We start from the raw sequence: 15,193 nt of genomic DNA, 5'->3' as shown, positions 1-15,193 counted from the left end.
TTGTAAGAGCTATGTTGTAAGTAGATGAGTTATAAATTTACACATTAAATAATTAACGTATAGAATTTGTTAATCTTGGCAGTTATGGAAGCTGGAAATATACTAGGTTCAGGAAGGGTTTAAGTTTCTAACCCCAACCCCAAAGCAAACAAAGAAACCAAAACAACTTCTGGATATGGCATGCCCAGTTTTGACCTTTCAAAATTTTTTTAATGATCAACATGTTTGACAGTAAAACATCTCTGGTAACCCCTATCAGAAGGAGCATAATAATGCCAGTGCCCAGTAGTTATGGAAGTACTACTTTGCGCTAGACACTGTCATAAGCATTATATTTGGAATTATCTTATCACAACAGCCTGTAACGGTCTCCATCTTAAAAAAGAAGATTAAAGACTTAACAAGCTAGTCATCTATTAAGGTCACCCAGCTAGTGAATCACATAGTCTGACTTAAAACAGTGTCTGACTGCAGAAGCCCAGCATCTTACACACCTCCTCGTGCTACTTCTACATGAGACTGTGTAGCATTTTCAATCCTTGTTTTGTGTTGCTAGCAGAACGGCAAATTTAGGTATTATTTATTTGGATAGTGTAACAATAGAGAGTTTACGTGTGTGTGTGTGTGTGTGTGTGTGTGTCTGCTATTAAGAACAAAAGATGTTTTATTGTTTCTGTGTTGTTTTTTTAAACCTGAGTTATTTAGTTCATTTAGCCAATCAGTATGTTTCCTGAGATAATTGCCCAATTTTCATTTTCTCGTTACCTGTCAGAAAGAGTACCCATGTAAATCAAGAGGTGGTAAGACAGATACTTGATGTTGCTGTAGCTGCTTATTGTTACTATTTTGACTAGTTTTGTTTTAAAAAGCCTCTTTCTACAAAACATTGGGGGTATCCTTGCCTATGGAAATTCCAAAAGGAATAAACCTTTAAAAAACTCAGTTTTGAAGGGTAAAATGTGCACCTTTAGAGGACTGTGGCATTTTATTTAAACATTTCCATAAAACAACCGCTCCCCCAGTGTTCCCTAGGTACAGTGACCTTGGAAGTAGGAAGAATCAAAGCTGGACCATTCCATTCAGAGAGGAGGCCCTCTCAGAGCAGCCAGGTGGGTAGCTGGGGGATTCATCAGGGGAATGCAGTCCACGTGCCAAAGGGAACTCAAGGACAGTTTTGACTGTGGGTCTGTCTGGCAGAGTGGGGTGAGAGTTTGTGATAGGGAAGAGCAAGAGCTGAAAGTAGACAGGTAAGCAAGGTGTAGCTCTTGAGTAGTTTGTAAGAATTGGAAGGACCTTAGTTCTTTTTTTTAAAAATGATTCTTTCTCCATAATCTCATACCAATTAATGCATAAAAGCCTACCAAGATAATACAAAGTGTTTTGTGACTCACATTTACCAAGCAGTATACTGTAGATGCTTCCACATGTGTTAAAAGTATAGTGTTAACACAGTTCAAGTCTCCTGGCAAGCACTGCTCAGTCTTGTCTTCTGATGACCAAAGCCCATTTTCATCAGCCTGTCCTTAAAGACCCCTTATTGGCCCCTCAATGGCTGCCATTGGTTTCCTGTGACTGGTCCCAGTTCTACTGTTTGTAAGTCCCCATCTATGTACAACGTCAGCTGACATTTAGAGAGGATTGCCTTGAATGAGATTGTGAAAATCCACCAAAACTTTAGATAGGTTGGAATCAATCTCATCCATCCTTTCTGCTTCAATTTATTTAGATCACTATGCAAATTCTTCCTTAAAAAAATCAGTAGAAGCTGTTTAAATGCCTATCAAATCACCAAATGCCAGTGTTACTTAACAGGTATTTCTCTCTGGATGCATTAAAATAATTGAATTCTGAAATGAGTGGCATTTAAGGGGTACTATCACTTCCAAAACCGTCTAAAGTAATTGTTTTGTATTCGTAGATGAGTGAATGCAGCCTGTCATCGTTCACTTTTCCGCTTTCTGGACCCAGTGCGTCTGAGTCCCTGGAAAGTAACTCAAAGAAGAATGCATGTAAGACTGGTCTGACATTTAAACATGATTTACTGGCTTGAATTTTGGCCATCGACACAAGATTTTCTTCCCTGTTTTAATTTACCTCCGAGTTCTCTTTCCCCCAAATCATTCCACTTGCTAATACAGGCAGAAAGATGTGTGCTGGCAAAAATGCCTGACAGCGGACACTGTGCCTATGGCTGCTTCTCCCATTGCACGTTTGCCCTGTGAGATACACCAAACGTTAGAATCGGGCTTCTGTGAATTGTTATCCCTAAGCCTGTTGGCGTGTTTGATTTTTATTTCCTTTCTCAGTTTAGTGTAACACCAGTAAATCAGAAGAGGCCATTAAGTGAAGCCTTCTTTTTCCATGAGAATTGCAAAAATTTTGATTGAGAAAATTAATATGATCCTCCTGTGTTTTAATTACATGAAATCATGATGCAGAGAGTTTTTTGGCTTGAAGCATTTGTTGAAAGTTGTTCAGATTGAAGAAACTAACCATATGGCATTCTCTGTTTGCAATATGACTAATACTCTAGAAATTTAGGCACTTGCGTCCATGAATGCTTTTGAATGCACCCATGACTTCATTCCTCTCAGCTGTGCACATGTGTCGTTCCATCCAAAACACATTCTGTCCTTGCCTCACTCGAAGTGGATTATACAGTTATATAACCGTGCTTACAATAGGAAGGGGGCCATGGGATGGTGTGTGTGTTTTCCAACGGGAGAAATAAGGAGTTCTTCTGTGGGACAGATGTAATCATGTGTACCAGCAACTGTGAGAGCCTTTTCAAAAAATGTTGGGTGTACTATTTAGTCCCATCCAGCTCCAGACATTCACTAAAACTTAAATGAAAATAAAAAATGCTTTAATAACCATGTTTTATCTTTTTCATCTTTATAGTAGCATCTGAAATACAGGGATTGAGAACAGTTGAAATAAAAAAGGTAACTCGGGGACTTGGGGAAAAGAAAACAATGAAAATTGTGTTGAAGTTAGAGGCACCTGCATACATGTTTTTCTCTAAGCTATCTTACTTTTTCATAGTCCTATCTGAAAAATTATTTATGGAATACAGTAAGAATAGCACAATGCAGTCTGTGCTGGATTTTCTGACTGTAGTACCTTGTTCGAAAAGTCACTCTTGGCATGTTCTGTATTGTCAAGACCAGCATCAGCTCAGCCCCACACAAAGTCTGCCCGACCTCATACGGATAAGTCAGCCTTTGCCTTCGGCAGACATGTCCTGTCTTCCCAAAGCAGACTCCCCTGACAGCTGTGTACAGGAGAGACAGTAAAGGCAGCCACAGTCTACTGAGCCGTCACTACCTGCTGAACTCTGGTGTAGATGCTCTGTGCTGCCACCATCTCATTCAAAGCTCACCTCAGCGCTCTGTGGGAGCGCTGCAGTCACCACTCGCTCAGGGAAGACCTGGTGGTTTCCTGGGAGGAGAGGACTTGTTCCGGGTCCCAGTGTTTCTACGTGCGGCGTCTTGGCTTTGTACACAAGTCCCTCCGATTTCAAAACCTGTGCCCTTTTCATGTTATCAGCTTACCTGCTGTTCATCAGTCCCACAACGTGATTTTTGCTTAACATGTATGGTTTCTGCTACAGATGTTTCTTTTCCTAAATCACACTAAGGACCTGTGTCAAATAAAATAATGCAATTTTTTTAACATCATTTTCCACGCTCACATCTAGGGGATCAGAGTTAACATTGAATATTGTGCCAAAGAAACCAAAAGTCAATTAAAAATATCACATTGGCCGAACTCTCTCTTCCCTGGCAGGGGCCTTCTGACTCGTTGGGAATCAGCATTGCGGGAGGGGTGGGCAGCCCACTCGGCGACGTTCCTATATTTATCGCCATGATGCACCCGAATGGAGTGGCTGCTCAGACCCAAAAACTCAGAGTAAGTTTATCTAATTGCCCTGGTGGCCCCAGCAAATTTGGCAAATTTTGATAAACCTTTTGAATCTGACCACAGGTTGCAGACGGTTTCAAATGTTTTTATCTGCTTTTAAATCGGATAATCCACTCATACCATGCCTTGCTTTGAGTAAAAGGTGAAGAAAATTTTTAGAAGAGAGAATTTGCTATTGTATGCAAATTTTCAAGCAAATGAAGTGGGAAGATTTACTGTTGTTCCTTTTTTTGTTGTTTTATGGTTTGAAACTAATAGCAGTTAAAAGAAAATAGTGCTTCAGAACAACAGTATGAGGTGGACATTTTTTTACACATTTTTATTTTAAATGCTGATTTAACTTTATGAAGTTGAAAATGATTATCAATTTTATCAATTGATAAATAATCAATTTTGCAGAATTTCAACATATAGGTGTGGACAGAAATAGATTTATAGTTGTAATTCAAATAAATTATATAATAATTCATAAATAACAACACAAGAATAAACTGTTTCTGTACTCACAACTGTAAAACTCCTTTTCCTCCACCTTGTAAATGTGACATAAATTATAAAACTGTACACAACTTGCTTCAAAGTCAAGGGATTATTCAAATGCAGAACACTCTGATGGAATTTATGCTAACTGGCAACTAACTAGTTTTCTACAAAATAAAATCTGTGTGGCCTCATGTGTCAAAATGGTCTTGAAACATGGCCACCTCTTAGTTTATCTTTTTAAACTTTTATTGTATTTTTTTCCATTACCGTTTAACCCACTTGTACTCTCCCCGCCCCCTGTAGTCATCACACTGTTGTCCATGAGTCCTTTTTCCTTTTTACTCAGTCCCTCCACCCCCTATCCTCCCCTGCTATCAAATTGCCGTCGTCCTGCTCTCCATCTATGAGTTTGCCTCTATTTGCTTATTAGTTCAGTTTGTGCATTAAATTCCACATGTGAGTGAAATCGTATGGTATTTGTCTTTCTCTGACTGGCTTATTTCACTTAGTTAAAATAGTCTTCAAGTTGGGAACGGTTCAGTCTCCTTTGATATCTAAATATATGACTGACACTTAAAAATTGCTTGTTAGCACCAGGATTGGAAAGCTGCCCTTTGATAGACCAGGTGGTGACTGTTCTAGGTATTTTTGGACCTAGGGTTCTCTGTTACAACTCCTCAGCTCTGCCCCATGAATGCAACCAAACAAGCATAGCAAACTGTATTCACCAAAAGAGGCAGTGGGCCGGACATGGCCTTTGGACCTTGCTTTGTACACTCCTGATTTAGAGTCATGTATAATGTGTATAATAATAATGTCCAGAGAAATTCTGGTTTCCAAATGACATCAGATATCTTCTTCTTTTAATAGGATGCAGTCTCTTAGCCAGGAGAAATGAAGAGTGATTTTCCCCTCCCCCCAGAGACTGTAGAACTTAGTCCTTATGTGTAACTTCTTTTTGTGGGTGCAGCTTCATGGCGGTTAGTGGTTTCCTCGGGTCGATTTTCATTGCTGATATAGCGCTATATATGCGATGTGCACGGTAGAAAAGGAAATGATTGTTCAGGTCTCAGTGTCCTTCTCCGCGTGGCTGGTTTAGCAGATGGCTGTGTCTTTCTCCTCCTTGCAGGTTGGGGATAGGATTGTCACTATTGGTGGCACATCCACTGAGGGCATGACTCACACCCAAGCAGTTAACTTACTGAAAAGTACCCCTGGCTCCATTGAAATGCAGGTAAGATTCTTCTCCCAAGCACTATTCAGAATACAGGTAGCTCGAAGACACAGGAGCTTTGATGTTAAACCAGTAAAAACTCTTAAATCTCCTGCTATGATTTCATTTAATATTTCCCTAGAACATAAATGATTACACTGAGAGTTCCAAGAGAGTAAGAAACACATTCTGTCACATTGATGCTGGTGCGTTTATTGTTTCACACTTGAAGGGGGAAAAAATACAAGGGCCTAGTGGTGAATGATCAATTGTAGAATTTAAGTGGCGTGAGTGGCTTGTGTTCTAAAGATCTTTAGAAATTAATGGCATGTGAGGCCATGTTTGAAAACCATCAGAGAACTTGATAAATTGAACTAGTAGAATATTTTTACTGCCATTTGAAGAGGCCTCTGAACCTTGTGAAATTTCTTTCTCTTTGGCTGTATATTATGCTAACAGAAATGATTAAGTGGACAATAAAAAAAACATGTTTTAATCCAAATGCTCTTTTTAAAGAAAAACTACTGACGTGTCCCCAGCCACGTGAACATGTGTTTTTCTCTTTATGTCTCTCCTGTGCACAGGTGGTTGCTGGGGGAGATGTGAGTGTGGTCACAGGCCCCCAGCAGGAGCCGGCCAGTCCCAGCCTCTCTTTCTCCGGGCTGACGTCAAGCAGTATATTTCAGGATGATGTAGGGTGAGCTCATATATCATGGTTTGTACGTCCCTACTGCTCACATAAAGGTGAAATAGTAAGAGATGAGGTATGAAATATGAAAATCAAGTGTTTCTAAGCTATTAAATAATTATGGCATGGATTTAGTTTATCAAAGACAGATAGACATGTCACTACCCTTCCCACACTTTCATCTCTGAGTGTTTTGGGAGCACGTTTTAGTCCTGATGTCACTGCTCTGTGTGACATGGAGCAAGTTAGATCTATCCAACGTTTCCTACTCGTTTAATTATTTTTTTTGATTAAAAAAATCACAAGTATCTAACACCTGAGTACAAAAGAATCAGAACATAGAAGAGAAGAGAGGAGCGTGTTAGTGTTTTTAAATAATTTGATGCAGCCTTTACATTATTTACAATTGGTTTTCCCCTCTGAGTGTGGGAGTGCTGATGTTTATGAGTTACTCCATGATGGTCCTCTGGACTGTAAACCTCTCACTTTAAATAAACTACGGAAAGAATGAGCTTTTCCGTGCAGTGAGCACATGCTGTGAATATGTTAGTTTAAGAGAACCCTAAATGAGTAATAGAATTAAGGTGTTAAGTAGAATTTCATTAGATATGTAAAATGAAATACTGAGCAATGACCGAGAATTTAAGCATGCCGGAACACCCGTAATATACGCGTTGTCAGTAGCAGAGACATTGATGCTAGTTCTAGGTTAGTGTTAGATAATCCTTAACTTGCTGGTTCACAATAATATATATATATATTTTTAAATCCAAAACCTGTTTTTTTCTTCCTTTCTCTATAGACCTCCTCAGTGTAAGTCCATTACACTGGACCGAGGGCCAGATGGCTTGGGCTTCAGTATAGTAGGAGGATATGGCAGCCCTCATGGAGACTTACCCATTTATGTTAAAACAGTGTTTGCGAAGGTAAGATTGCAAATTTTAACCACCCTCTCTCCCCTAAACAATCGTTAATAGTGGTCAGCAGCTGGCTTATTAGTTTATGGCCTGAGGTAACACCAAATGGTTAACAGTTGGTCATTTTCTTCTGGAGCTCCCTACAGGAATGGGTCATTAAATATTTTTGTCCAATTTGAGGCTTAGTTATGTTTAAAGGAAAATAGGCTCAAATTGAAATTCCATGGGAATTCTTGACAATATGCATAAAAATATTAATGAACTTTAGACAGTAATGCCTGATTTTATTTTTTTAAAAATAAGTGACATATGATTGAATGTCTTTTGAAAATGGGACATTTTAAATATGTATGCTATAAAGTGCTGGCATTTCTTTTACCTTGTGTGTTGGTTTTCTTATTGTGAAATATAAGACAGGAACAGAAAAGAGCACAAAATGGATATGCAGATTAACTAATTGGACATTTATTTTACAGTTTAATGTCGTTGAGTAAAGTAGCAAAATAATAACTAAAATAATTTGAAGAGTATCCAGGAGCTCTATCACCTACATTAAACCGACATTTGCAATTAAGGGATTTAATTGAAAAAAAGGAAACCCATTAGTATATAATTATAATTATATAGTAACCTGTTCTATGTTAAGAATGTTTAGGATAAGAATGAAGTTATTGCAACATTGGTGAAGCTATTAAAATAATTTAAACCCATATAATTATTATTAATGTATTTTAAGGCATTTTTGAGGAGCTACAAAATTGGACAAAATTTCCTGCAGGAAAAAATCCAGAATCTCAAAATTTTATAGTCCAAAGGAGTAAAATATGTCAAACCTATTAAAAGATCTGATACAGGGGCTTGAGATTAGTGCTGTGGTTCGATAAAGTGCCTACCAGTGGGGGCTGCATTCTGTTACTTTGAAAAAAATATTATTTTTAAGCAATTTAAAGTGCTGTATCTACAGCAGTCAAGCTATAGCTTTAATTTATGAGATTTTTAAACGCCACTAGTAGGTCCAAAAATACAAACAGCATTTGCCAATGAGTAGAAGAGGCATGCAGTCATTTCCTCAGCCTTGGAACAGTTTATTTAAGGCATGCTGGTTAGAACATATTTTAAGAATTTCATCATTATGGATTCCTCATTAACTTTTTTGTATTTTAATTTTATATTTAATTGCATAATTGCCTACCATCAGCGTGCCTTAAGACGGGGTTCTTTTTAAACAGCAGTGTCTGTGTTTGAACTTAATCATTAGGGCCCACAAAGAACATGAAGGCTCCATCTACCCCTTTGGGAAGTAAAGAGCCAACAAGCCTGAGCTGCCTTTATGAAACCACAGAGAGCGTTTGTGTTAGAGTCGGCAGGGTTTGTGCCTTGTCCTGCCCCTGTCGACATACATGTGGGCTTTTGCTTCTGCAAACCTTTGGGTTTCAGGAACTCCACGCCTTTGTCCTGCAAAACTGCTTTTGTGCCCACCTGATCCTTTGTTTTCTTTCCGTAGGTCTTCTTACAGTATCAGAAATCCTAGATTCTATGAAACCATTTTACTAGGCAAATTCTCAATATTCTTCATTAATTTGGGTTCCTACCTGCTATGCTGAGCAGCCAAAAAACCATTCAGCTAATCTATTGACTGCTAAATTCTCTCTCAAATAGGCATTTCATGGCTAAAATCATTTAGGAGAAGGACCTCCTTTGTGTATGTTCCTCATTGCTCAGCGACTGTGGAGCACCCATGGGGCCCCAAGAGCAGCGTGCGTGCACATGCGAAGCAGTTTAAATTCTGGCTTAGATCTTTTTCTGCTGTGAGCATTTTCTGAGTAAACAGGCCTACTTGGTCATTGCAGGGAGCAGCCTCTGAAGATGGGCGTCTGAAAAGGGGTGATCAGATCATCGCTGTCAACGGGCAGAGCCTGGAAGGGGTAACCCACGAAGAAGCCGTTGCCATCCTTAAGCGGACAAAAGGCAGCGTCACACTGGTGGTTCTCTCCTGAAGTTCATCCCCCTCACTCGTGTGTCACACTGTAAAGAGAAAGGGACTGGTCTTGTGGGAGGCTTTTCCCAGTCTGTGTTCATCGTGCTCTTCAGAACTGTAGGGAAAAACACCAGTTAGGTCTGTGACACTGACAGGAAAACGACTTTCTCACTGACAGCCGAGCATCGTGCTCCCCTCTCTCCTTGCACATTGTGGGCGTACACTCGAAGGTGGGACTGTTTGCCTGGTTAGATCATTCTTTCTCCAGGAAGATACCTGCCACTTCATAGTAACGTGGGCAAAAATTATTATGTGCTAAACTGGTTAGTAGAAGAAGAAAAAAGAATTCTAAAGCTAACGTAAGAGAAATGGCTTCCGCAAGTTAGGGTGAAAATGAAAATATAAAATAAAGAAGAAAATGTCAAGTTTTGTAAAAGCGACTTATATTTTGTCCATCCACCCCTCTCCTTATTACTAACTTAAAAAATTATTAAAAATCTTTAAAAATACTGCGTTTAAAATTTTTGACTATTATAAAAAGTCACATCTCCCACCTTTAATATACACATAAATATTTTCTTCCTAGAGTGGGTTTCTAGTATAGTATAAAGAGCAGATATCTAAAGCAATGTGCCTACGTTTGTAAAGAACACATTTCATGCACATTTCCGTGTTCATTTTCATTTGTGACCTGCTAGCGATTACTTCCGGGACTCTAGAGGTAAAACGATGATGCCTCCCGCACCGACTGTCTCTTGTCTGGAAAGCAGCTGAGCTCATGTGTGGGAGCGGAAGCTCTCGGCACCTTTAGTGCTGGCTTGAACGGACGCAGCCCTAAAGCCACGTTAGCGCGCTGCGCAGTTGGCTTTCCATTAGTATTAGTCTTAATGCCAGGGAAAAAAGCAGTGTGTTAGTAATTATTTTGGTTGTATGCCATTAGAAAATTGATAGAAAAATTAACGGAATTAACATAACTCCATTTCATTGCTTTATATTAACATCTTATAATACAATAGTTTAAGACTAAGGGAAACAGATGGAGCTGTTTATTGAGACAACTGGTGAGAAATTATCATGTGTTCATTCCCATTTTAGAGCGTGAAACTCCTACATTAGAATATATAAAGTCACTTTAAATATTATCTATATTTGTAACAGAAGTAGTGTACAGATATTTTATTACAGCACTTTTGTGTGAATGCAGAATTGAAGTGAATAAAGAAGAAGTTTCATGGTGCACAAATAAAAAAGCAGACATGTTTTTTGTTTGTTCTTTTTCCTGGGGAAAAGCTTTATTACATTGTTCAAGGCTTACAATTTAAAAATGTTTTTCGTCATGTCTAACTGAACATGCGGTGTCCACACTTAGAATGAGAAGAACTTTGGACAACATTATTATGAAAAGCTCAATATTCTCTACATTACATCTCGAGTTTTTGCTGATGCTAAAGACCCAGAGACTCCTCGTGGAGCAGGAGAAAGCAACATTGTAGAGAGAGAGGTCTCCTTCCTGTCTGTGTATGTTTTTCAGAGATGCTATTGGTGCAGTGATATTGTAAGTTGTTCTTTAGGGTAGTCAGAGTTGAAGTGTGCTCAGATGGAAAAGTCATAATAAAGTTATTTACATTCATAAGCCTGAGAAGTCTGATTTGAACACCGAGTCTGGATGGGGACCCTTGGTATTGCTGAGTCTGTCCTTAATTAGCTAATGAGCATGGACATTCCCTCTTGTTCATCTCATCTGTAAAAGGGTAGGTTGTTTTATCTCAAAACTTGTATCCAGTTTTTTTTTTTTAATACTCTGTGGTTCTTAGTTGTACAAAATGAATAGACAAAACTACACATGTGGCAACTCAGGAAATCCTCCCCTTAACCAGTCATTGTACACTAAAGTACTCACTGTATCAAAATTTGTTTCATTGTCCCCGTGACATGTCCAGCTTCTTACTCATCACTTGGTGGTCCTCCATCATGCAGGTATGCCCAGTAGGGCCCTGGAGCTGGGCTTCCCTCTTTCATAAGTTTTAACTAGCAGAGACTTGTATGAAGGATGCTATGGTGTAGAGAGACAAGTTAACCAGCCAAATTAAAGTTTGAATAAATGTGAGGGAGTATCCCAAGGAGAACGAACAGTATGGTGGGCATCTGTACTAGCCTGAATAACATCCACCCCAAATTCATGTCCACCAGGAACCTTACTTGGAAATGGGGGCATTGCAGATACACTAGTGAAGGTGAGGTCATAGTGGATTGCGGTGAAAATCCATGTAAATCCACGTAAAGACGGGGAGAAAAAATCTGCTGGGGCCACTAGCAGCTGGAAGAATGAGGAAGGGTTTTTCTCTAAGGTCTTCATATGGAGCTTGGCTGTTTGCACCTTGGTTTCAGACGTCTGGCCTCCAGAACTGTGAAAGAGTAAGTTTCTTTTGTTATAAGTTGTCTAGTCTGTGACATTTTGTTATGAGAGCCCTGGAAAACTACACATAATACAGTATTTTAATTCCTTAGCTGCTATCATTGTGTCTGGCTAATAGAGGCTCTATACATTTTTGTCGAATATATGATTAAATTATAGGTCATGATTAATTTGATGGTATTACCTTAAGTTTGCTAGCTGCAGTCTTCAGACTAAATGCAAAAAAAAGGAACAATGGAATGCTACTGTAGGGATATAAAAACACGTCGGGGAAAACTCCCCTCCTGAATTTCTGTTAACAAAACTGAAGCACGTGAAAGAAAGAGAGGGAGGGAGGAATGAGAGGAAGGAAGAAAGAAAAATATTGAGAGGAAAAGAATATAGATTCATGAGCTTTGGAAAGAAGTGACAAAAACTTACGCATCTTACATTGTTTTTTTTCTGGAAATAAGAGTTCTATCCAGTGAGGGAAGGAAGTGCCTGAGTAAAGAGATTGAAGACGAGAACATTACAGTGTTAACGTCATGTACGACTCAAGATGGGGTTGACCACAATTGGTTCCCTGGAAGTGTGTGTGATTATGTCACAATGGAGAATACCACACGTTTCTGTGTTCTTTGTGACCCCTCCAAAAAGATGATTATGTGTTTAACTTCAGCACTGACTGATACATAACAACAGGAGTAGCAGTGAGGTATATAGCCAGTCATATGAGAACAAAGATTGAGTTGGAAGCATAAAAAGATTAAAAGTCATGAAGGATAAAACAAGCCAAAGGAGAGTTTTTGCGGGGGGTGGCGGTTGGTTTGTTTTCTTGTTTTGTTTTTAAGAATCTTGATAAAGCAGCCCTGACTGGTGTGGCTCCGTGGATTGAGTGCCGGCCTGCAAAGGAAGGGGTTACTGGTTCGATTCCCAGTCAGGCCACATGCCTGGGTTGCAGGCCAGGTCCCCAGTGAGGGGCATGCGAGAGGCAACCACCCATTGACGCTTCTGACCCTCTCTCTCCCCTTCCCTTTCCCTCTAAAAATTAATAAAGATCTTTTTAAAAAGAATCTTGATAAAGCAGATTTTGATAGATTAGAAGAAGCACAGGAAGCTCTTCCCTGCTCTGAGATGTGCGGTTCCAATCTGGTCAGCTAGCTTATTGTCTGAGAATGAATGCCTTGCCGTGATTTAGAGCCTTTCTTCAGATCTCTCGTCAGAGTGAATGGAGCAGTTGAAAGGATGCCTGCAGGGAGACAGGAGTAAATAGGCTTTTTTTTTTTTTTGGTCTGAGTGTGGGAATGTCAAAACTATCATCACCTGCTTTCAGCAGCCCTGGTGTGTTGTTTCGTGTCAGCAGTGAGTATTCTGGAATGCATTTGATTTGTGCAAAGATGTTCCTCAACTTTGTCTACTAGGAATTAATGTTTAACTTTACCCCTTTCTAAAGACAGTTTTTTTGTAAGGCGGGATTGGCCTCAGTTATCTCGAGAAAAAAAGTGTTGGCAGCAAGAAAATTTTTAAATGCAAGAGCATGAAAATCGAGCATAACGAAAGTTCTTGGAGTGATTTTTGTATAATTTGCAGCTTCGTTTTTCCCTTCAAAATACAGGTATTCTATATTGTCCATTTTTGATGTAAATTAGAAAACAATTATATTGTTTGTCTAAGAATTATACTTGCCAGTCAAGTAAAGAGAGTTCAATAGTAGCCCTTAGAAAGCATTCTGTCAAGGAGGAAAATCTACGATTATGATCTCAGAATTCTCTCAGTGAAAACGTGTCCTGAAGTTTCCAAAAGTACTACCAGCAAAAGTGTTTCACACAGCTTCAAGGAGAGAGCTTCTACTTGTTCATTTAACATTGGACATTTTTTCAGAAGGTCGTGTTGTCTGAGAATACTTTCTCATCTCTTCTTTTTAACTTCCCCATTCTCCTCCACCTTATGTGCATGTTTTCAGAAACAAGCAGTTACCCTGGGAAAACATACTTTCTCTTTCTTGTTATCAATGTAGTTGAAATCAAGATTTTTTCACGTGAATCTACCTTGAAATATTTGGCATTCAAAGTTCTACTCCCCTAAATTTTATTAACTTAAAAGGTACATTGCTTTTACCTTGCTTTGGAAATTATACTACTGTATATAGAGCATTAGTACCATGTAGAGGATAAGCCATCAAGAAATGGCCGTAGTTGTGGTACCAATTACGTCCTGGAAGACACAAAATCATAGAAATTCAATAGTTTCATTCAATAGCCTTCAGTTTTCACTTCTGTGTGATCATATGTCTTTTTCTTCTGAGGTTGGATGCAAATCAACATAGGCCAAAATTTCATTTGCTTTGTGTGTATCCTTCATGGTGTTTCCCCTATCCTTGTATAACTTGATTATTAGTTATTAAATATTTTAGTTAAAATAGATTAATTTTTAATTTAAACGTGCTTAAAGGAGGAATTGTATCTCACTGCTGTAAGTGAGAAAGCAACACATTCAGAAAAAATCATGCCCCGGCCGGGTGCCCAGCTTAGCGCTGCCCTGTACACCAAAGGTGGCGGACTCAACCCCCAGTCTAGGCATGTACGGGAGGCCGCTGATCAGTGTCTCTCTCTCTCTCCACCCCCACTTCCTCTCTCTAAAATCAGCGTTAAAAAAACATATCCTTGTGTGCAGATTAAAAAAATAACAGCAAAAATTAAAAATAAATACATTTGCATAAATATGAAGTAACTATGAGCAACAATCATGTCCTTAAACTCTATGAAGATACTGCTGCCCAACAAGGAGCAGAACTGTGTCACTGAAGGAGCCTGGCGCGTGTTAGATGGTGCTAATGACTCTGCAGACTCTGCCCTGGGCTGAAGGAACTGGAGTGGCACACTCTTCATTATTGATTTGGTATTTTCTAGTGCCTTGCCAGTGCCACCTAAAATGATGACCACGCGATATACTCTCTTTGGAAAAACTGTTATACCAAAATCCGAAAGGTTTTATTTATAGACTCAGAAAAGGTGAACCCACGCTGATCAATGTCTGTTCTTAAATGTGCTCTTGGTTAATGAGGTTGTTCACGATTTTGTTCGTAAGGCTTTCACTAAAGCCAGAGTTGGGCATCACCTTCAGTGCTTTAGTTTTGGCGATCTGAGTTTGAAATAAAGGAGAAATGACATAAATTAATGGAGTAAAATTAATGTGGTAATATTAAATAAAGCTAATGCCGCTTGCACCTGGAGGGCTGTGCAGATGGCGAGCGCACCTAATTACGCACCCTGCCGCCTTTAAGTGTACTGGTAAAAACCTCTCGGCTGAGTATAAAAACGGTCATTCACCGGCTCCAGACAAGTTTGCGTGAGGCAGTGGTTTTTAACCTTTTTCATCTCATGGCACACACACACTAATGATTAAAATTCTGCAGCACACCCAGAAATATATTTTTGGCCCATCAGACAAAAAATTAGGCATGATTTTGATTCATCCACACCAGACAGTATTGTGTTGGGTGTTGTCATTTTTTTTTTATTTGACATCTAAGGGAGAAGAGGTCAGTGCCCCTGACTAGACAGTCAGGTATCGCATGTTTTAAAATTTCTTGCGG

At 39.2% G+C, this 15,193-nt stretch overlaps 1 protein-coding gene across 7 annotated transcripts in view; it reads left to right on the top strand.

The window, feature by feature from the left end:
• MPDZ (multiple PDZ domain crumbs cell polarity complex component) overlaps positions 1-9,496 on the top strand; it is a 162,862-nt gene extending 153,366 nt beyond the window's left edge. For 6 of the 7 annotated variants that reach the window (XM_053924490.2, XM_053924502.2, XM_053924496.2 and 3 more), the window contains 8 exons: positions 1,023-1,109; positions 1,919-2,009; positions 2,902-2,945; positions 3,790-3,912; positions 5,537-5,641; positions 6,205-6,317; positions 7,111-7,234; positions 9,076-9,496. In XM_053924490.2, the coding sequence (XP_053780465.1) occupies positions 1,023-1,109; positions 1,919-2,009; positions 2,902-2,945; positions 3,790-3,912; positions 5,537-5,641; positions 6,205-6,317; positions 7,111-7,234; positions 9,076-9,222 (834 nt within the window). In that variant the 3' untranslated portion in view covers positions 9,223-9,496. The remainder of the gene's footprint in view (positions 1-1,022; positions 1,110-1,918; positions 2,010-2,901; positions 2,946-3,789; positions 3,913-5,536; positions 5,642-6,204; positions 6,318-7,110; positions 7,235-9,075) is intronic. The other variant, XM_053924487.2, reaches the window with a different exon arrangement.
• The last annotated feature ends 5,697 nt before the right edge of the window (positions 9,497-15,193 follow it).

Source organism: Desmodus rotundus, chromosome 1 (genome assembly GCF_022682495.2).
Source record: "Desmodus rotundus isolate HL8 chromosome 1, HLdesRot8A.1, whole genome shotgun sequence".
Taxonomy (NCBI): Eukaryota; Metazoa; Chordata; class Mammalia; order Chiroptera; family Phyllostomidae; genus Desmodus; species Desmodus rotundus.
This window is presented reverse-complemented; position numbering and strand designations above follow the sequence as displayed.